We start from the raw sequence: 22,966 nt of genomic DNA on the forward strand, positions 1-22,966 counted from the left end.
AGGGTACAGTACCTAAATGGCATTGGTCGCACTTGCAGATTATCTCTGGAGGGCTTGGAATGGAGGTTGTACAACTGTCCTGGCACTCCTGGATCTCTCAGCAGCTTTCAATACCATCAATCATGGTATCTTTCTGAGCCAGCTTCAGGGACTGGGAATGGGAGGCACTGTTTTGCAGTGGTTCTCCTCCTTTCTCCACAGCTGGTTTCAGTTAGCATTGAGGGGGGAGACAGGTCAAGCCTTGGGTGCTTGCAATGTGTGATCCCTCTCCTCTGCAATGTCTCTCCTCTCTCCTGTTTAACATTTACATGAAACTGCGGGGTGAGGTCATTCGCCAGCATGGGGTGCAATATCATCAGTACGCTGATGATACCCAGTTATACATCTCCACCCCTGGCTGGGCAGATGATGCTGTCTGACCTAGTGCCTGGAGGTTGTGAGGGTCTGATGAGGAGGAACTGACTTCAACTCAACCCTAGCAAGATGGAGTGGCTTTGGGGTTTTGGCCTCCCAGGGTACAGTGATATGTCATCTTTGACTCTGGATTAGTTCCAGGTTAATAATTAAAAGTCCTCTGGAAGAACCCTGTTTTGATCAATATCTTAAAGACTGGGAGAGTTGGGACAAGCTGAACTTCCTGTGGAAGATTATTCCATGAAACACTACAGAGAAATATCTCCTCCTAATAGATCTCACAATATAAATTAAATACATCATCAGGGAAATGACTTGCATTTAGCTAAGGAAAGTTTCTGACATATTCATACCAATGTAACATTTGAACTGGGGACACTTAATTTGTAACTCAGCCCCTTAACATATCTAACATTTGCACTTGGGCTGTATCTGTGTGTAAAACATCAGAACCACACAAAGCTTTCAAGGGGTGATTCACTGTGATGGGTTCATGCAAAATGCTTCCCCCCTTCCCTTCTAACAGTGAAGCAACCTTGTTGCTCCGTGTCACTCCAAGCCCTTGTCTTGCCCCAGTCTTCTGGTTCTTCCAACCACTGGGAGAGGCTTTTGCAAAGATAGAGCAGATGCCCAGAAGCCTCTTCCAATTATTAGATCTGGAGCAGTGTGATGCATCTCAGCCAGGTGGAACACATCACCTCCCTGCCCTAACATGGCCCATCAGTTCACCTCCACTGTGCAAAGCACCTCATTGAGGAAAACCCCTAGGCACTTCACAGAGGCCCAAAATAGATCACAGGAGGGGCCTTGACAATGGTGGATGCTATCTTCAAAAAGACAGAAATGTCTACAGAGAATGCTGCTGCAGGAGCCTGTTATACAACCAGCTAAAGATGATTTATATGGTGTTTCACCTGCAGGGCTGAAAATGCAGACCACATCTTGTGAACACCAAAGTTATAAGCATAAATCGTTTAGCGCAACAGGGCTTCCCTGCTCCACACTTCTTGGTTCCATCTGTCCAGGCTGGAAGGAGTCTGCATGAGACTGTGAAGTGTAGGATGATTCCAACAATAAATCAAAGAGGTTATGTGAGTACAATGAAAAATATGTTTTGGGGGGGGGAATTGTACATGGAAATCATCCATCCTAATGCATTCGAATAATCCCAAAATAGTACGGCAGGCTATTTAAACTTTCCAAAAATATTTAACTTCTCAGCTGACACCAAGCCCAAGACATTTTTAGCAATAAAATGATGGGGACATGGAGTTTGCACAGGGCAATTTAAGAATGAAAACATTTCCTCATCCTGAAGGAACATCTGGGTGATTCAGTGAGGGGAAGGCTACAATCAGCTGCTATTCCAGCAACTCTGCCACAAAATGCCAGTCTGTGTGTACATCCCAGGCAGATAGCAGGTTTGGAAAATATAAATAGCACCTTCAGATAGGTTCCATTTTTAGTTTGCCAAGTGTTTCATGTCCTATTTTCTGTGCTCAGACAAAAGCAGCAATAGTAGCATATTGAAGCCCATTTTGCAGTTCCCAGAACATTCACCCAAGAATGCATTTCAAGAATTTGGTGGAAATTGCCAAATTTCAACATCACCATTTAGTGGGTTTGAGCTGAAGGTGTCAAATAGGTGGGGTAAATTAAGAGTGGTAAGCTTTCTAAGCCTTTATATGCTTATTCTGCAAAAAAGAATTATCCCAAAGGGAATTCCAATTATATCACTACTTTACTGGCTGCACCCTCAACTTCCAGATGACAAAAGTGGCATGGAGGGATGTCTGCAAGGAGGTCAAAAAGATCAAGATAATAGTCACTTGCGACTGCACAACTGAAGCTCAACCATTTTTTAATGCAAAGCCTTCTTGACTTTTTTGACATCCTCCTGTGCACACATCCTTGGTGGCATACCCTGGTCTACCCAATATCAGGAGCAAAGACCAAGGTACCGCCAGGATCGGCATTTCTGGGCACCTATCAAACCCATAATCCTTCAGAGAGCCCATGAATGACTTTCTCAAGATCTCCTAACCTGGTTGCTCCACCTCCATTGTCAAGTTCATTAGTTGGGAGAATGAAAATAAACTAGGATTAGAACCACAGAATCATAGAATCTACAGATAGTTCTCAGGTTACAACCACTCATTCAGGTTACAACCATTCAAAATTATGATGGCACTGAACAAGGGGGACTTACGACTGGTCCATAAAGTTGCAGCCATTGCAGCATCCCCACAGTCAGATGATCACAATCCAGGCGCTCAGGTGTCCACCATGCAATTATGACAAGCAAAGTCAATGGGGAAACTGGCAATGGAGGACACAAGTTGCTCCCATAAGTCGCTCCCACCAGTTTTTCTCCCAAGGATCTCATACTCCATAGCACTACCACCCCCGCACTCCATAGTGGCCTCCACTGGCTCTACCATGCTCCGTAGCGCCTGTCTGCAATCTCCACCAGCCTACCCACGGCCCACACCAGCCCGCCCACACTCAGTAGCACCCACTTGCAGCCCCCACCTGCAGCACTCACTCATCTACCTGCAGTTCTCGCCAGCTGGCCTGCTTGCCTAAGACTCCAATCACATGTGGTCTTCTCTTAATGACTCACATAGCTTCCAGGTTATGATGTCAACCAGGACTGCCATGATTGCTGTTGCTAAGCAATGTAGTACAACCACATCACTTAGCAATGGGAATTCTGGTCTCACTTGCCATTGTAACCCAAGGACTACCTGTATTAGCTCAACCCCTTGCTCAGCAAGCTACACCATTCGTCCAAAATTGTCATCCATGCTGATGTTCTAGCCCTGTGATGGAATGGTTTAGTGAAGGCCGCGCTCGGGGAGATAAGCGTTTCCTTAGCCCCCATCAGGAGCGTGGGAAGGTTAAGAGGATGAGACTGGCACCACCCTAAGGAATTCGCGGTGTTTGTTTGCTGGCTTAGGAAGTTTAGATTCAGTCTGGCGAGATTCTGTCTTGTGGTTGAAAGCTAATAAAAGCTACCGAACTAGACCTGTACTGTCTTGTGGAGTTCTTTGGGCTGAACCTGACAAGCCCCTATTGAAAACCTCCTTTAAGGGGAAGTCCACCACCCATCTACACATACACTTGACTATTTAAGTCAGAAATCATGTTGGTGAAAAATAAAGGCAGCCAAAATGATAATCAAAGAGTCCATTTCCATCAACATCTTTCAGTGAATGGAGCAACCTCTGAAGCTGTTAGGTAAGGATCCAAGGGTTGGGGTGATGGTGCAAAACAGATGGGGCCACATGTGGACAGAGGCAGAGTTTTCTATGTTTTTAATTTTTTTATGAAGCTGGATGATGATTATGTCATTGCATTTCTATGCAATTTATATTCTACCTATTGCCTGAGAGCTCAAGCTTTTACATGGAGGTCCTTCCATTTATCCCTGCAACAACAGTCTTGTGAAGTAGGTTTTGCTAAGACACAGCAACTAGTCCATAGTCATCTTGTGAGCTTCACAGCCAAGGGGAAACCTAGGCTACCCAGTCCAATTCCAGCACCTTAACCACTACACTGATTAATTATTATCCACCACTAAGTCAGTGACCACACAGACAGATTTTCTCAGGACACTCTGTCCCCAACCTAACCACTACACTACTCTGAGCTTTTTCTTCATGCCTATTTGGAGATAACCTACAGTTTTCAAATATTTTCAACCTCAACCTGATATTCAGTAGTGCAATATGAGGGACCCAAAGAAAAGGATTTGGGAGGCAACAAGATGTCTATGCTGTTATCAGGAATAGCTAATTGTATTTCATTTTTGTTGAGGAATTTATCTTGCCTAGGGGAAACTACTGTGGCTAGGAATGGAAGCAAGAGGCATCTTGGAGGCACATTACTAACCTTCCCACATTTAACCTCCCAATACCCCCCCTCCCATGGGCCAAAATCACATTGCAGCAATCTGTCTACTTTGATCTGAGATCTACACTGGGGTGCTGGGGACTGGCAAAGGGGTCCTTGGGCCATAGAACACATGTGATATTTGCTACAGCTAAGCAAGTCTGGGGCTCCTCAGGACTTGTGTGAGACTATTTGACACACCTCTTTTAGTTCTTTGACAGAAGAAAAGTGTAACACATACTTAATAAATGTAACAAATATGCCCTAGAAAGGATTTTCAGAATGTAGCATATTTATATTTACTTCTTTTCCCACAGCAAGGATGTCCAAGAATGGGAATGCCTCCATTAAAAAAAAAAAAAAAAAGTAGTTGCCTTCTCCTCAATATCCAATAACTTTTAAAAATTAATATGTTAAGATTTCATCATCATCAATTTCACAAGTTTGTTTGTTTGTTTTTTTGCTTTATGTCCCTTTGCCCCTCAGCCTGTGGTGTGTGTGTGTGTCCAAAATAAAGCTGCTCCTACAAAATGCACAGCTCAACAAAGTGTTTCAAAAATCATTCCAGGAGTGAATAGAACTGTCTCATGGAGACATAAATCACGTACCCAGTGCAGCATATTTTAATTGCTGCATGAGAAGCTTAAAATGTTAACAGATGTAGGACGGTACAGTCCACCTATTCTCTCACACATTACTTATTCACTTTCACACACACATACATAGAGAAAATTCTGAAACACAAATGCAATCTTTCTAATTACCATTATTGTGGGGAGCAGAGAATTGGAAAACGTGTTTTTCTATTTAGATTGTTTCTGTAGTAACACATCTGGTCATGTAATTCCCAGCCAAGATGCCAAACATTATGGAAGAGTGCAAATCATATTGTTGTCTGCGAAAAGAGAAAGTGAACTACAGAAAGGAGGTTCAGTCACAGATGTATCTGATCACAGAGAGGTTTATCCACCATCACTATCTTCACAACAGCATGAATGTTTCTTTTGAGTCTCTTATTTTTAAAAAGTAAGCTTTGGGGATGTTTAAATTTCAAAAATGTTTCAGATATTTAGACTTACATTTTAATGCTGCTGCATTTACAAACTTAGCAACTCAGTTGTGATTGTTACCATTTGAGTGTAAAACAATGACAGAAGGGCTTAGATTGTGAAATGAGCAAGAGCAGCCTGGATATTTTCCTGACCACATGACATGCTTAGCCAAAAGACCAAACCAAACTAAAGCCGCACTCAGATAGCAAGCAGTGACCCCCAACTTTCCGAAAGGTCTGCGTAAATATTTATACTGCACCTATACAGTGAGATAGGTTGGTTGGTTGGTCGGTCGGTCAGTTGGCTTGCTAAATGCAAAATGTACTGGTTGCCAATATACTCTCCTTGGCCTGTTTCCTCTTGCAAGGAGCCAATTTAAAAATCCTTCTCTTTATGTGCAGCGTACATGAAAAATGGGCAGAGCCTCTTGTACAGCAATCAGAACTGCTCACGCTGCTGCATACTCAACCAGCTGTAGCTTCCAGATGGTCTTCAAGGGTAGCCCCATTGCAAAAGTGCAATCGTGAGATGAGTTGGGTGTCAGTGACCATCTGAAGGGCCTCCCGGTCAAGGAAAGGGCACAACTGGTACACAAGATGCACCTGGGCAAAGGCCCTCCTGACCACACCTGCTACCTGTACATCAAGCAGTAACAGTAGCTGTGAGTCCAGGAGGACCCCCTCCCCGAGTTGTGGACCAGTCTCGAATGGGGAAGTGCAACCTCATGTGAGATCAATGCTGAAAACATCCCTGGCAAACAGGGGGGCCACAACCACTCCGTCTTGTCAGGATTGAGTTGAAATCTGTTCCTTCCCATCCGCACCCAAATAGCCTCCAGATATTGGGTCAGTACATTGACATTGTCACTTGCGCAACCCAGGATAGAAATGTATTATTGGGTATCATCCACATACTGATATTACTGAACCCCGAACTGATGGATGATCTCACCTAGCAGTTTCATACTGATGTTAAACAGGAGAAGTTAGAGGCACCCACAAGGACATTCTCTCCCTGTCTCTCGGTGTAAAACAATCTTGTAATGCATGAATGCCTTTCAGGGACAACAACTTGTTCTGCAGTGTTTCCTGACATGGGCTATCTCCAGTTTTACAAGAATCAGGACAAGCACAGGATTCTTACACTGTGTGTGTAAAATGCTTCCAATTTTCCCACTGGAACCAGCTGTGGTTCAGATTCAAACCAATGTACATACCTCTGATTCTTACCCTCTGCCTTGTTTCAGACAGATAGAAACACTAATTTGTACAAGAGGTCACACCTCCTTGGCTCAATCATTTCCAGGTAGGCTTTGCTAGGATACTGTGCTAGACCCCGGGGACCTGCCATCCAATCTATTGAGGCACCTTGTGAAGAGGACATGACAGGTCTCTCTCTCTCTCCAAAACTTAATATTTTTTTAAAAAAGGAAAAACTAGAGAGCATGTGTCCTGAGTTCTAAGGCCACCGGGCTTTTTTTGGTAATATTTCCATTGATTGATTCATTATGTGCCTTCAAGTCATTTTCAGCTCCTAGTGCCCACAGAGATAGATTTTTCTCCATGACGATCTATTCCTAACCTGTTCTTTCATGTCTCCCAACAGTGCATTCATTTCCACTATAACTGAGTTCATCTACCTTGCTGCTGGTCGTCCTCTTCTTCTCTTTCCTTCTACCTTTCCCAGCATTAGAGCCTTTTCCAGAGAGCTGGGTCTTTGCATAATGTGTCCAAAGTAGGATAATTTGAGCCTGGTCATCTGTGCCTCGAGTGAGAACTCTGGGTTGATTTGTTCAATGATCCATCTGTTTGTTTTCTTGGCTGTCCATGTATTCTCAGGAGTCTTCTCCAACACCAATATTCAAAGCCATCAATACTCTTCCAATCCTTCTTCTTCAATATTTCCATTAGAAAAGCAAAAATCTAAATTACCTCTGGTTTATAACCCTTGCCAAACTCATGTCTCAATGGCTGATGGAAATGAATTTGTTACTACCTTTTCATTATTATCATAGAAAGTATGACTGTAGGCCTTCTGTCTTTAAAGCCACACTGAGAATTTCCAAAATAGAAAACCTGTTTGTGGAAAGCTAGTTGACAAGGGAAATGTATTTGGAGTAAACAGCATGCCAGAAAATGGATCTTCCTAACTTTGATACTAAGGTCTCAGGTATAACCCTGTCTTCTTGAAAAAATCAGCAAATTGCCATCTTGCGTGTTATCTCAGTGTTTAGATATTCCAATAGGGTAAGGCAGCAGACATATCCAATCAACAATGTCTGCTATCCCTAGGCACAGAATAAAAGAAAGAACTTTGTACCTCATATTGATCCTTATTTCAAGGTTTATTCTCAGCGAAATATTTGGCTATTATCATCTACTTTTCATTCCAAAGTTCAGGCTAGGCCAAATTGCAGCCTGACATTCTGCCAGTCTACTTCCTCTCAAATTTTTGCTAAAGTCACGTTTGTAATACATTAAGCAGACACTGCAGACATGCATGACATTGTATGCAGATCTTTTTCCAGCCTTCCCTATATGCAATTTACCCAGCAAACACCTAATTACATTCAAAGATGTCATTTTCCTGCCCTGACTCCTGGCTCAATACAAGCCTTTGGAGAACTGGCTAAACAAATGTCAAACATTCTGGGAAGGGATTGTGAGAAGCAGAGTTTACTGTGCCCAAAGCTCACCTCTCACACTCTACTCCAAGCACATCCATCCATCAAAATCCTACAAAAAGAAAAAGGAATGCCAGTCCTATTCCTCAGGTACATTAAAAATATCCTAAAGATGCACAGCAAGTGCCTGTTGCAACTGGAGGAAAATTCCTCCTACTGTGACCTGTTACTGGGTTCACACATTGAGCTGTTCACATATTGCACTGAATGATGGTCTGTTTAACTATATATTATTATCATCATGGCCACAAGTAATTGTACTCACTGCCTCCTTAGAAACAGACTTTTCTATTGGTAAGATTGAGGAATGGAAGTTTTCCAAAAGAGTCATACAATAAGCAAATGAAGCAGTCCTCCTCTGCTATTCTGCAGCATATATCAAACAGCCGCAGGATCATAAATAAAACTATAAGAGAAATGGGAAGCAAACGTAGGGGGTGTTATTTCTCTTGTGAATAAAACCGAGGGCAAGATTCAGACAGTGGCTTAATTAAAATTGGCCAGATAACAAAATTGGATGTTAGTTGCCAACTGGCAAATAAATCTTGTTTTCCACCAGAAATGTTGCCAATCCTTTCAGGGAGACTTCCCAGACAGAGCATTGCAGAGGAGTTTGTCTGAATATTTCTCATGGATCCTGGAGAACATCTAGTCCAACCCACTGCCTGATTCAGGACTCCATTGCTACAGAATCCTCAACAGATGCTGGTAGTTTAAACTATTGTTTTGTGTTACATCATTGAAAGGAATGAACAAAGGACTGATTGGGCTATTGAAATGATATTATATTGCCATCTGTCTCATTTTGGAACTGTTCCAGCAAACTACGTTTTTCACTCTTCATGATTCCTGTCACTGAAATGGAAGTGAACATCTACGGGTGGGGTCAAAAAAGTCAAGATGGTGGCCATAATTGAAGCCCAAACCATCTTCCCCCCACATATGCCCCTGAGTAGAAGTGTTTTATCTTATTCAGTTGCTCTTTGGTATATATTTGGTTTCTAATATGTTGAACGCTGTTTATAGGTGTACATTTTTTACTGTCCGTCCCAATACTTAATCAAGATTTGCAGTTTTAAAGTTTTAATACATTTCCTTTGGGTGGTTTGTTATCATTATTTGCTCCCCTCTGTTCTTCTTTAGAAAGATGAATTTTCTAAATGTTATTTAACATCCCTCCAGGTCCAATTCATAGATATAAAAACATTATAGGAAAGCAACAAGACCCATGGTTAACTTCTTAACAATGCAGGAATAACCTGTTTGCAACACACTGAAGCTAAGTTCACACATCTCACTAAAGCATTCAGTTATGCTTTATTTTTCCTAGAATGGTAGGGTTTTTATATGGCTAATTCAACATTTACATATACAAGCTTATCAAAAGTGCTATTTTAAGACAGACTTTAAGGGGGGGAAACCCTCCCCAATAAAATGTAGCTGAACTCTGATCCAAGACTTCATAAATATTTTAAAGTAAATAATTAGATAATACTAAAAAGTAGCTATAATGTAAACAGTACGTAATTAATGAACATGAGGGTACCCCCATACTGCGAAAGTTTTTGTTCGAGAGAAATACTACGTTGGCAGAAACAGATCAGGATTTACTAGTACATTCCTGAATTATTTGGGCAAGCCTCCTAATTACTTAACATAGAAACAAAAGTGTTTCTTTTCTCTAATTTAAGCTGTTCTGTCATTCCAGTATAGATGTGACTTGTCTATGCAAGTCATCCGATCAGTATAGCTCACACAACACAACAGGCTATGGGCTAAAAAAACATTCAGAGGTTCACAAAGATAAAGAAAAAACATGCTTTGAAGACCACCTTCCTCAGGGGTTTGTAGATCCCAGCACAATTTTTTAACCATATTCTGTACTGATCCTCTCCTACTTCTTTACATATGACCTCCCGAACCACTCTCTTAAAGCTTTCTTTAGATTAGGGATCACCTACATAGCAACACCTTTAGATTGGAGAGGAGGGTGTCAATCAACCAATCAAATAAATAAATCTCTTGAAATGACAATATTCCCGCATGAGCTCACCTCAGACCTCAGAGATGATTTTGGTTCTTAAAAAACACATTTTTAAACTATCTGTGGGATGATTTGATATGATAGTATTTCGTGCTTTAGAAGACTGCCGACTTCTTCTCTAGGTAATGGAGCTTGTGGTTCTAATAATAATTTTAAACAGATAAATAAAACCTCTGTTTAATAGGTTTAAACAGAAAAATAAATAGCTCTAGAACTGTATGTGACCAGTTTCACCTGGAATATTTGTATCAAAGGTTCAGGAATGAAGGCAGGACACAGGTCAATTCCCTTTGGGAATTTCTTCTATTACCACAGTCTTCCTGTTCTTGACTCCCTATCCTTAAGTGCTGGCTGTTATATTTCTCCTTTATCCCTCTATGCCTGCTTTATGTCTGGCTGGTGCAATCAGCGTAGAGAAAAAACTACACTGATGGCCAGGGAAAGGGGTTAGGTACAAAAAAGACTCCTATCAGATTCATCTCCTAGTGGGCATCTTTGCTGTCTCAGCACCACTATTAGGAACCCATGTGTTTCTATATGGGGTAGTCTTAATAACAAGCTTCTGGGTTGTTAATCCCATTTTGATACAAGATGGCCACTATATGGACCGACCTTCCTTCCTTCCTTCCTTCCTTCCTTCCTTCCTTCCTTCCTTCCTTCCTTCCTTCCTTCCTTCCTTCCTTCCTTCCTTTTCAGTTACATTTAGTTTATCTCCATTGTTATAATGTATGTAAGGTTTTTTCATTCTACAACCACAACTGTATTGTGTCTGCATGTGGTGGTGGTGGTATATTCAATTATTTTAAAAAATAAACATATTAAAAAAAAAAACCAGAAGAATCTGGTATTCACATTAGACAGCAAATGCTAGAAGGGCAAAAAGCAGCAAGACAGTTGTATACACCACGACAGTGCTGTTCGGCTCTTGCTGTCCTCTGTGCTTGGTTGTTTTCTTGCAGATCTTTCATTACCAGGCTGGTAATGAACTTTGCCACCTGAGAAAACACCAAGATCCCAACAATTCAGCCCTCAGCAGCTACACAGATATTCTCTAGTAGAACTGTGTCAGCCAAGCTCCTTGCCCTTGGGAGCTCTGTTCTTTCACCAATCCAAGATTCAGCCATCAGTCTAGTTAGTTGCTCTTTATGAATGGTGGGTCAAGCCCAAGCAGGTTCACCTAGCTATGAAGAAAAGGCTCCAAGTAATAACGGGTGGCTAAATCTAGCTATCCTTTGAATTTCCAATTTTTCCCCAGAACAACATGAGGTCACATGGCATTTCCTCAAGTGCTGTGTCAATAATAAAATTAAGAAACTTTCTAGCAACAGGCCAATGATGGCAGGCATTAACAGCTTCTTGGGTCTCCCTGCTTGAATTCAAGCTCCATTCTGAATTCATTCTGCCATCCAAACTTCACCACAACTCACTGGCAGCCATCCTTTCATTAATCATTGGGTTGTATGCAACCCTCTGTATGTTAAGGTGCTCCCTAATCTGGCAATGTAAGAGAATGAAAACAGAGAAGCTCAGGGTATCTGAAGAAGCATCAGGATCCACACCAGAACCTCTATCACCATGTTTTTCTATGATGAGTTCCAGTGAAATTTTGATCCAAGATGATGCAGGAGGTTCTGTTTTTCTCCCATGCCAAGGAATGGCTGATCTAAACCCACTGCCCTAACAAGCTGTTCTCCATCTCAGAAGAGCAAACTTACAAGAGCCTGTATTGCTATATTTTTCCTCTACGATTTCCTCTCTGCAACAAATAGGAGCTGGTAAGAGAGAGAAAATCACAGAGCCACAGAATCCTAGTCTGTCATTCTACCTGTGGTTCTTGGGGCTAATTTTTTTTGTTTTCTCTGTTTACTGCTATGTCACTAAAACAGAAACAGATGGCACAGAGTCACGGAGTTGGAAAGGGCTATTCACGCCCCCAAGTCTAACGCTCTGCTCAGTGAAGAAATCCAAATTAAAGATGCAGTTGGGTAATTTAGCCTTTGGACCACTACCTCTCTGGATAATTGGTTCCATTGTCAAACTGTTCTTACTGTTAGGAAGTTTTTTCTAACATTAAATTGGAAGCTGACTTGCTGCAACTTGAATCCATTATTTTGTATTCTGTTCTCTGTAATGCTGGAGAACATCGCTTGCTCTTCTTCTACATGGCATCCTTTCAGGTACCTGAAGGAGTTCTGTTATATCCCTTCTCAGTCATCTTTTCCCAAGGCTAAATATATCCAGCTGCTTCCGTCTCCCTTGATAGGACTTACCTTCTGGCCCCTCAATCATTCTCATTCCCCTCCCCGGGCCTGTTCCAAGTTCTCTGAATCCTTCTTAAAGTGTGGTGCCCAAAACTGGACATAGAAAAGATCTGGATCAGGAATAGAGGTAAAGTATGAGGTATTAGTTCTAATTGTTACATGAAGGTTCCCCAACCTTTCTGGAGCAGTGGATGCTTTAGGACTTTTGAAAGTTATAAGTACTCTCACGAAGTAGTTACCATGCTAGGTGTGGCCAACCACAAAACAGTCCTGTACAAGAAGGCAAGCAAAGTACTGGCCTTCAGCCACTCTCCCTTTTATTTTCAAACAATGCCTTTTGGATTTTAGGTGGCAGCTAGCCACAATGATGGAAAAATTACTACCCAAATGCAGCGAGGTTACAATGCAAACCCTGCCTTTACCTACCTGCTTGTCAACCTCAGAGGCACATACAAAAATATCTTGGTTTGCATCATGACATAATGATGCATGTTACCTTACTGCTTCCCTACCCGCCACCCCAGCAACCCTGCAGATGCCTATAAGTGTGAGGGCCCATTCTTGGAAATGTATCTTAAAGTTGGAACCCACAGACAGTAATGAACCACTAACTCAAACTTGCAAGAATTCCAAAAACTGCTGCTAAGTAATACTGAATGAAGAAAACACAAAGCCATAACCAAAAGAATTTCAGCAAGTGCTGTGATTCAAGGAAAGTCCTATAGAAAGAGACAGTCTAAACTCACTTGCAATTCATTTTCCTTCCTGCTGTATGTCACAGATTACCTGGCCCCATCCTTTGGACACCTGTCTCCATGTGCCCTTGTTTTCATAACCATGAGATTTGCTGTGCCACTGTTTTTCACTGACAGTGTAAGAACTAACTCTCACAGGTGCTTTGCTTTGCAACATGTTAGCTTCTAAGAATTAAACAAAAATAAAATTAAGCAGGGCAGGGAACTGGCAGAGGACAAGGAACATGTTAGCAGTGCCATGTTGGAGACCTAGGTGCTAGACTCTTTCTGTATTGCAGCTAGAAGAAAATTAGGCTAAAAGACTGAAGCTGGCTGCAGTCATCACCTGAAGAACTCCATGCTAAATGTAAGATGAGGCAAGAAAATAATAGATGAGTTGTGTCAGTTTTTTAACAACAAACAGTCATATGACACCCTAAAGACTAACACATTTAGGATGGATAAACATTTGGGGATTACCTCCCACTTCATTTATCTGAATAAACTGTCCTTGCCATTCAGAGAAAAAAGGAACACTACAGTTGATACTAAATAAGGGACTCTCTCCTTGAATAAGAAACAGGCCACAAGGCTAGGGCCTGGATCTCCCAAGCAATGGCAGCTTAACTTATACAATGACCTGTTCCTATTATAACATACGGAACCAGCCAGGTACTATTGCTGTGCTGAGAAAATCCCTTTCTTTTTCACCTTTCTACAGCTTCCCTGAAGAGGGGAGTGGATTCAGGGCTAAATCTCTTCTGCCTCCACCCCAGGATAAGCATCTGCCTCTGCAAGATGTCCTTCTCCCCTGAAAGCTCACTTCTCCTCCTCTAGGAGATGTCTCTCCCTCAGAAAACCATTCTGAAACATACAGCTATGGAGGTATCTCCACATTAACTTATGCTATTCTCTATGCTGGTTTCCATCTTGCTGCAGTCCATGGCCTACAGTACAATGTTCAGAAACCCTCTGTGTGGCCTACCAGGGCTGCCCATTGCCTCTCCCAAGCATTTCCACCAACCACACCGCCATTATTGCAATCATTCTGGGGGGAAGAGTGTGAAAAGATATGGACTATATATTTCAACTTCATCCAGTCTGTTACTCTCCAAGTGAGTAGGTTCACACACTTTGTTTGTATATTGTATACAGTACAATATACAAACCTCTAACCCCAGATGAAAAAAAACACAGTAAGATGCTATGCCCAAGTGAAAAAAATCATATTAAGGCTTAAAGTCATGGCTTGGTTCATTCAACAGGCTAAGACAATGATTTAGTTTCCATAACATGCTGAAAAACAGATTTCCTCCTCTTTTAGCTATAATGCTCTGTGCAAACCCAGCCATTGTGCTGGATTTCAATTGTCAAAATCCCCCCCCCCCCGCCGCCAGCTGGTGGGGAAAATTTGGCAATTAGCCTTACACATCTGGACAGCACTAAGTTGAGGAAATATATACACACACACACACACACACATTCAGTCTATAATTTCTTTATTAGAATGTGATGCATTTTGTTTCTTCCACAGATGTTCCATTACATTACACAGTTCTACATTCTAGGAGGAAACTGAATTAGATTTCTATGGGAGTTGAGAACTAGAATTTTTCAGGGCAGAGATGTCAGTTATGTCAACAACCAACAGTCATACCAGGCAAAGAAGGAAAGGGGAGCATTCCATTAAACTAAGGGAATGGTGGAAAAAAGTGTTGGGATTAAACTACAATAAGTATGAAGAGGGAATTACAGTTTCATGTTGACAGAGGCCAATCAAATGTTTTTGTGACTTCTTCCTGATGCACAATCAATACTTTTATCTAGCCAAACCATGTTGTATGACAAAGAGTCTTAAGCTGAATTTTGGGCCTAGAGTCTAGTCAAGCCATGCTGAGCTGAGCTGGCTGCCTGGGAAATTCTGGCACATTTTGCCAGTGAGCCTGACAATTTTCATTGGGTATATTAGCTGAAAATAACAGAATGGGGTATCCCTGGTCTGCCTATGTTGGACTGGTTCCTTAACTGAAGTCTCTGCACATTTCTATAGTCACATTAGCTAAGTCTATTCAGCCTTATGCCTTTGAACTGTGGTGCTGGAGAAGACTCTTAAGAGTCCCCTGGACTGCTAGGAGGTCAAACCAGTCAATCTTAAAGGAAATCAACCCTGATTGCTCATTGGAAGGATCGATAATGAAGCTCAAGCTCAGATACTTTGGTCACCTAATGCGAAGAGAGGACTCTTTGGAAAAGACCCTGATGCTGGGAAAGATTGAAGGCAAAAGGAGAAGAGGACGGCAGAGGATGAGATGGTTAGATAGCATCACTGAAGCAATGAGCATGAAACTGAGCAAACTCAGGGAGGCAGTGAAGGACAGGAAGGCCTGGCGCGATATGGTTCATGGGGTCACGAAGAGTCGGACACGACTTAACAACTGAACAACAACAATTCAGCCTTATGAAGCCATAACAACAACACCCCCTCCTCCAAACCCAGACCACAACTGCTGTGTTAACATACAGTGGTGGCTGCAGGGGGGAATCAAAACAGGCAAGATGGCAGACAAAATGTTGCAGTCCAAGCCCTGCCCACAAAGGGGTGGAGCTTTGATAACAATGACACATCTGCCATCTGGTCTTTTATGATTCGCCCCGCAGATGCTGATGTTTATATAAAATGCAATACCCAAACAAATAGCCTATTTCACACAACATATGCCAAACCACAAACCTTTCAACCACAATTTAGCCTAGTTTGGGTTGGTAGAAACCCAGTGAGCCTGATGCTCTTTTGGCTTAGCATGTTGTGTAAAGCTAAGAAACTGTAGTTTTTTCAACAAATCATAGTTAATAAAATCATGACTAAACATGATGTGGGAACCAGCCACAACATGTCCTTATTCTGCATTTCTGCTGCAATCCTATACCCATTTACCTAACAGCAAATGCTACTGAACTCAGTGGAATATACTTTTGCATAGAAATACACTGGATTGCCACTGGATTGCATGTGTTTTTTCAAATGCAAATGATTGCATTTGGTTTTTCACCTTTTAAAGGGGTAAATAATAAAGATTCCTGACATGAAGCAAAATAAATATGACCCAACAGTCTATTTTAACCATACTAATAAAATTATTTTTGTGTGATTTCCAGGATATTCCTCTGCACTCCCTCTGGTCAGTACACCTTCAGGTTAGTATAAAGTGGAAGGACATGTTGTCTCAGGCATATTTACTTGGAAATTAGTTTATGGAAGAGTTTAGCTCAGTTTACTTGTTTAAGTAAAGTATGTGTTTAAGACCTGAGCAGCAAAAGCAGACAAACAGAGTTTTTGTTGATCCAAGTGCATATGTTCAAGTGACCCAAACAACAGAATGTAAGAATATAAGAAAGTCCAATGTTTGACATTGTTTAATTTCCAACTAAGTGCAGTCCAGAAAGATGATGGGCCAGTGGCCTCCTTCCACTCTTGCTCCCTCCCTAGCAGCTGGTATTAGACACGGTTCTCATCATTCTGTAGGAAGTAAATAGCCATCAAGTCTACTAGCCATTCTTAGCCTGATTCTCCATGAATGTTTTGAGTTCCCTTTTAAAACCACCTAAATTAGTGGCCATCACCACATCTTTCACACAGATTTCACAGTTTAATTTAGGTTGCACAAAGAATTCCTTCTTTTTGCTTTCAGTCCTGAGTTTCCAGTGATGCTCCAAGTTCTCACACTGTGAGGAAGAAGAACTTGGCTCTGGCTACATTTTCCATATCATGCATCCTTTTATATGCTGCTAAATAGCTCCCCTTCGTTGTCTTCCATCTAAGCTAAGCTAAAAAGTCAGTCCCTGTAATCTTTTTGAAGGGGAGCCACTCCAATCGCCCACCATCCTCCTAACTGGCCTTGTTGGCATCCTTCCATGTCTATAGAATCATGTCTGACATGTGGTGACCAGAACTGTATACAGTTTCCCAGTGTGGCCTCCCTATAGATTTATATAACGGCATTTCTATGTTGGCAGTTTTTCATTTCCAATGAAACACTGAATTTCCCACCCTCCTTTCAATCAGTCTCACACTGATTGTTCATTCAGCAAGCAACCCTGAGATACAGAATCTCTTTCCTGGTTAGTCACCACCAGCTGCTCAGATGATCCCATTAAGGTGCTGAAATTTGAGTTTTTACAGCCAGCCTCCATCACTTTTCCAGGGGAGAAAACAGTCTCGCAGCACAGTTGGGATTTCCCCAAAAGCCAGCATGACTCCTTCCCGTTCTCCTCAAAGCCCGTTCCTAAATCTAAAGGTCTAGGATCCAAAGCCACTTTCTCCCGACCTGGGTCAATTCGACCCCTCCCACACAACTTCCAGGTAAGGCACCGGCTCCGGCAGGCTTTAGCTCCGCCCTCCCGCCCCCTCCCCAGATGCCCGCTTCACCTTTCCCCCCTCGGCTCCCCTCCCCTCCCCTCCCCGCCACCTCCTACCTCTGCTACATCTCCAGAAGCGGCAACTGGGGGGCGAGCAGCTTTTCCGTCCTCCTGGACAGCGACGCCACCGAGCGCATAGGCGGCTTCCAGCACGGCTGGACGGGAGCCCAGGTCTCCACGCCCTCTGGTCGTCTCCGTCCCTCCTTCCCTGCTAGGTTTGGAGATGTGCCCGCGGCTCGCTCGCTTCCCCCGCAGCTCCTCCTTGCTGGGCTCTGCTGCCTGCGACGACCCGATAGGACCAGCTTATCAAGCCCTCGCAGCTTCTCGCCCGAACGAGGCGCCTCTTCCTGGAAGACGCGTGCGGCGGCGATGGCCCGGGAGATCTGCCCGCCGCCGCAGCCGGCCCCTCTCCGCCTTCTGCTCCTTGCCTGTTGCTCCTTCTCCTCCTTCCCTCCCTCCTCGACCCCCTCCCAGGCTCGCAGGGGGGGCTGGGAAAACATGGAGGATCCCTCACATATGACCTGCTTTGGGCAGCCAGGGGCCTCGGGGAGCATTGCCAGCCTCCCTCCTCTGCCCTTTTAGCAACGCTATCCCCTCCCCAACGCTGCCAGCCAGCCAGCCACCCCCAAGGGCAAGCACACCCTTGCAGGGCTGTGGCGGGGAGAGGCAAGACCAGACTGACAAGGGAGAGAAGCTCGTGAAACGGGCAGTTGGCACGCTGGGTGGGTTCCCACATAGATGCACGTGGCATCGGGAGGGTGAACATCAGAATTCCGTTCCCCGTGGAACGATCTTGGTTCCAGTTAGTGCGGGAGAGAAGGGTTGGAAAAGTTCTCTCTCATCCACCCTGAGAGTTTTGTCTAGCCAGCAGCAGTGTCTCTTTGAGGATACAGGTGTGATCTCAGCCTTCTGCTGCTCCAGCGTCAACTTGGAGGACAGGGCAAAAGAGCAAACTACCCTCTGTTGCACTGTCTTCTCCCCATTCTTGCTTCTTGGCCATTCACTTGTCTGTTCTCTGGGCCTAAGGCAAACCCTACCAAACTCCTTCCAATTATCGGAGCTCAGGTCCTTGAAGTACAAATGCCAGCATCCACAGGATGCCTGCCTGCCAAAGGTAAGGGTGCTGTACTTCAGCCACTTCTGAAACCCAAGCCTTCTGCATCACAGACCTAGAGGGAAAAGACACAGTTGGGGCCCAGATGTCCACCGGGTATGGACAAAAAAGTCAAGATGGTAAATGTGATGGTGCAATCAAAGTTCTGTCTGTTTTTTATATCACACCCTGCAGACACCTCTATTGGAGGATGCTGGTTTTCCCTTGGTTATGACATTGATCACTGCTTGGAAAGGTTAGATCAGTGTTTTTCAACCTTGGCAACTTTAAGCTGTGTGGGCTTCATCTCCTAGAATTTCCCAGCCAGCATGCTGTCTGGAGAATTCTAGGAGTGGAAGTCCACACAGCTTAAAGTTGCCAAGGTTGAGAAACACTGGGTTAGATGAACATCTACCAGAAGGGCTTCTTGTTAGAACAGGAGCCTTGACAGATTTCTTGGCAGTAATCCTTTTGCTCCAGTTTGATTTACTCTACCATTTTCAAAGCATATGGGCTGCCCTGTTCATAAATCAAGGGGATCACTTGGTTCAACTAACCATATCATTTTATTAGGCCACTTGGAGGTATACAGAACAGTATGCAAACTTTGGCATCTTTAAAGCTTCATCCAGAAGAACCGCATCAGAGTAACAGTCTTGATCTGAGTGGAGTTTTGGAGAGAACATGAAAAGTGGATTCCACTGAGCTAAGATGTGGCCTTTGTTGCATTCTATCACAATTTGGTGGGCCAAAAGAGTTCACAAATACCTATTGTTCCCCTCTCCCACATTTTATCAATGAAGTCAGCTCCAGTCATCTCACACAACATTTAAATAGTTACCTGTCCCTCCTGTAATCTTCACTATCACTCATTGGATGTAGGAGTCCATAAATTTTCACCAGAATTATTGCGGGTTGACAATATCCCTTTGTGATTGCCATTCTATAACTGCAGCATTTTAAGTGCTCAATGCAACAGGAATCACAGCAGCCATCTCCAGCTGCTCTTGCATTAGAATACAACTCATGTGACCTGGAACTATCATGGCCCATTGCACCATTGTAGAGTTTATGATGATTATAGTCTAAACATTGGAAGGATATAGGATATGAAAGACTTCCTTTGATCAATCATCATCACCATCATCTGGGATTTTAGAATTCAAACAGACAAGTACCTGCCATATAACACCCCAGACTTAAGAACTGTTGATAAGAAAGACAAAAAAGTCTGGATGGTGGACATTGCAATACCTGGAGACAGCAGAATAGAAGAGAAAGAACTGGAGAAAATCATAAAATACAAAGACCTGCAAATAGAAGTAGAACGACTGTGGCAAAAGAAAGCAAAGATAGTACCAATAGTAATAGGTGCCTTGGGTGCAATCCTAAAACATCTGGAGCACCACTTGAAGACCATCAGCATTGACAAAATTACCACCAGTCGATTGCAAAAGGCAGCTTTACTTGGAACAGCTTACATCCTTCAACCATACCTTTAACACCATCAAACAAAAACATCTGTCTATCCCAGGTCCTTGGGAAGGACTCGATAGGTGGACAAAAATGCCAAATCCAGTCTAAACATCTGGCTGACTGTGTGACCAACAATAATAATGTTTGAGCTTTCTGGTTCATCTTAACCATAAACCAACTGACTGCTCCTCCAGTTTTCCTTCCCTTTTTTCCCTTTCTGCAAAAATCCTATTCTTTATGCATTGTTCCCCATTCATAATTCATCTCCCCTCAGGTCTCTTTCTAGGCTCTTTTTATATCACTACTGCTTAAGCTTCTTAAATTGGGGGGGAATAGCTTGAGTGAGCCATAGCAACAATTTTTTAAATTCAACAGAACCTATTGCTGCCACCCATTGGCAGCAACTTATCATTACATTTTCTTAGTGGGAATATTGCTCATGCAATATTTAGGCTCATTCATTTCTGTTTTCGTGTTACACCAAACTCTTCCATGGGGTGCATATGAATATAAGATTAAAAATTTAAAAAGTGGAAATACAAATATGTTTTTAAGAATAGGTGCTAAACCTCACTGCAATTAGCTTCAGTCTTAAGATTATTCAGTAATGGAGGAAGCCGCAGAGAGATTAATTAGGTTTCACTTATGTGAATGCGTGAATTCATTATCATCATCTCAGTGAATACTCAGTGAATGAATCATCTCAATGAGTGAAATGAGTGAGATTATGATTATTTATTTATTTATTTATTATTAAATTTATATGCCACCCATCTCTCCCAGAGGGTGACTCTGGGAGGCTTACACTAGAATGTTCATTATTATCATTTCAGATACAGAGGAATGGGCCAGCCCTATTTTTAGGCAGAATAGAGCAGTGCAATAATAATTTTTGCATAATCTCATGCAAAAAAAGTGTTGAAAAGACTGTTGATAAATATAAGTAAGTGAGCCCAACTGTGATGATTGCAGCATGCAGGGAACACAGAATGCAGTTCCAATCTCTTCCTAAATGCTCATTTCCCTCAAAAATCCACTTTTTTTCTGGGCTTTTATGTCAACTCTTTGAAGCAACTCTGGCTTCCATGTGCTGCCAAGTAGTGTGTGTTTCACAGTTGTGGTGCTATCAGTTTCTCTTGTGGGATGCTGCTCTGGGAAGGTGCACATGACTTATATAACAGGAAATCGAGCTGGGAACTTTTCTACAGGCACTGTGAAACTGATCAGAAAGTATTATCACATTCTGTAGATGGTGATAAAAGAAGATTGTAAAATCTGCTGGAGAACAGACAAAGCATCAAGGGAACAATGGGAGGGAAGAGAGCTTCTGATTTCTGTTTCCCCAAGAAATGGATGGAAATAATTTATTTAAAACAAGAAAAATCACCTGATTTAAATGTACAGGAATTGAACAGCCATTACTTGAATCTGCAAGCCTTCACAAGCAGGAAATAGTAGCTAAAAAACTCCATCCATCCATCCATCCATCCATCCATCTACCTACCTACCTACCTACCTACCTACCTTCCTCAGCAACAGGAGCCTTAGTTACTAAGGATAGGGAGTCTTTCTAGCATCTCCTTCATAGCCACCAATTTCAACACCTTCATTCACACAACCTGATTACTGAATTAAGACATTTTCTGGCTTTGCATAATCCAAAGACTACAAACAAATCAGATAGAGTTAAGTTCATACCAGGCAGGAAGCCACAAAAAATAACTATGGTTAAGACTAACCAAGCCTGGCATGTTGTGTGAATGCTGCCACCAGGTCTTTAATTGACCTGGTTAATTGTACTGAGTGAATGCAACCAGTGTGTTCTAAACATAGTGGATATTAAACAGCATCGTTTACCATGTTCCTCTTAAGCAGCAACTGCATTATGAAAACCTATCATCACCACTGTGTCTGACCTACAGACTTCTGACACTGATTAAGACTAAGATAATTTGTTTACAGAGGGCAGTTATTGATTTGTATCATCAAGTCAGTGTTGACCTGTAGATAGATTTTCTCCATGGCGATCTGTTTCTAACCTGGCCCTTTAGGTCTTCCAATGGTGCACCCATCACCAGTATAATTGAGGCCATCCACCTTGCTGCTAGTCATCCTGTTCTTCTCTTTCCTTCCACCTTTCCCTCCATTTCCTCCTCTATCAAAAGATGGAGCTCTTTCTTATGTAAAGTTATTTACCAGCTATGCAGAAGCTATGCATACTTTCTCTACATAGTGAACAGCAGGGAAGCAATGTACACGTTATGGCTTATAATCTATAACAAACTTCTGTTATAATACATTGACTTGTCTTTAAGGAGAACAGATGCCCTTAAATCACTTTTCCCAGAATGTCTCACCAGCAGAGCCATCCTTACTTGGATCATTAGAAGTTCTAGTCCTAAAGCACAGGTTGGGTTTGTGCAAACTACCCAGCCAGATTTTAACCCACAGAACTGTGTTTAATGATTCAGGCGCTGTGTCTCACTAAGCCTTAAACTTGAACTAAATGGGCTGATTATTTTCTGAGTTCACACAATACATTTAACCATAAAATATCCACGCAAAAATCCTAATTCTAACAGTAACCAAGCTTAATGCAAATGAGTGTACCAGGTCTCCACCTGACCTGGCTAAGTATATCATGTGAACATAATCAGGCTGCCATACAAACACAACAGTGTGGTTAATTTAGGGCCACCAGATCTGAGCTCCAAAAATCCAAATAACCAAAATGAGACACTGGGAAAAAAACCTTGCAATCCAGATCTTTAGTTAATTCTATAAGCCATAGCTCAGCAAACTTGTGTTTGCATGTTGTGCAACACAACCATCTTGGGGGGTTTGAGGTGGCAAAGGCTGGTTTAAACTACCATCTCTTCATCTAGCTCTTTTCTATTTT

General features: G+C 42.5%; 1 protein-coding gene across 2 annotated transcripts in view; it reads right to left on the reverse strand.

Annotated features, from left to right (window-relative positions):
• The window catches only part of RIPOR3 (RIPOR family member 3), a 104,115-nt gene extending 86,297 nt beyond the window's left edge, over positions 1–17,818 (reverse strand). Inside the window, exon 1 of one of the 2 annotated variants that reach the window (XM_088153956.1) lies at positions 17,556–17,818. Coding sequence is in view for 1 of the 2 variants with exons in the window: in XM_088153955.1 (XP_088010081.1) it covers positions 12,358–12,382 (25 nt within the window). In the remaining variant the exon portion in view is untranslated. Of the gene's footprint in view, positions 1–12,357; positions 12,427–17,555 lie in introns of those variants that run through there. The other variant, XM_088153955.1, reaches the window with a different exon arrangement.
• Between the last annotated feature and the right edge of the window lie 5,148 nt (positions 17,819–22,966).

The sequence above is a fragment of the Python bivittatus genome, unplaced genomic scaffold, assembly GCF_059951505.1.
Source record: "Python bivittatus isolate LINGU-HERP-01145 unplaced genomic scaffold, Pbiv_v1 ctg000700_np1212, whole genome shotgun sequence".
NCBI classification, from domain to species: Eukaryota; Metazoa; Chordata; class Lepidosauria; order Squamata; family Pythonidae; genus Python; species Python bivittatus.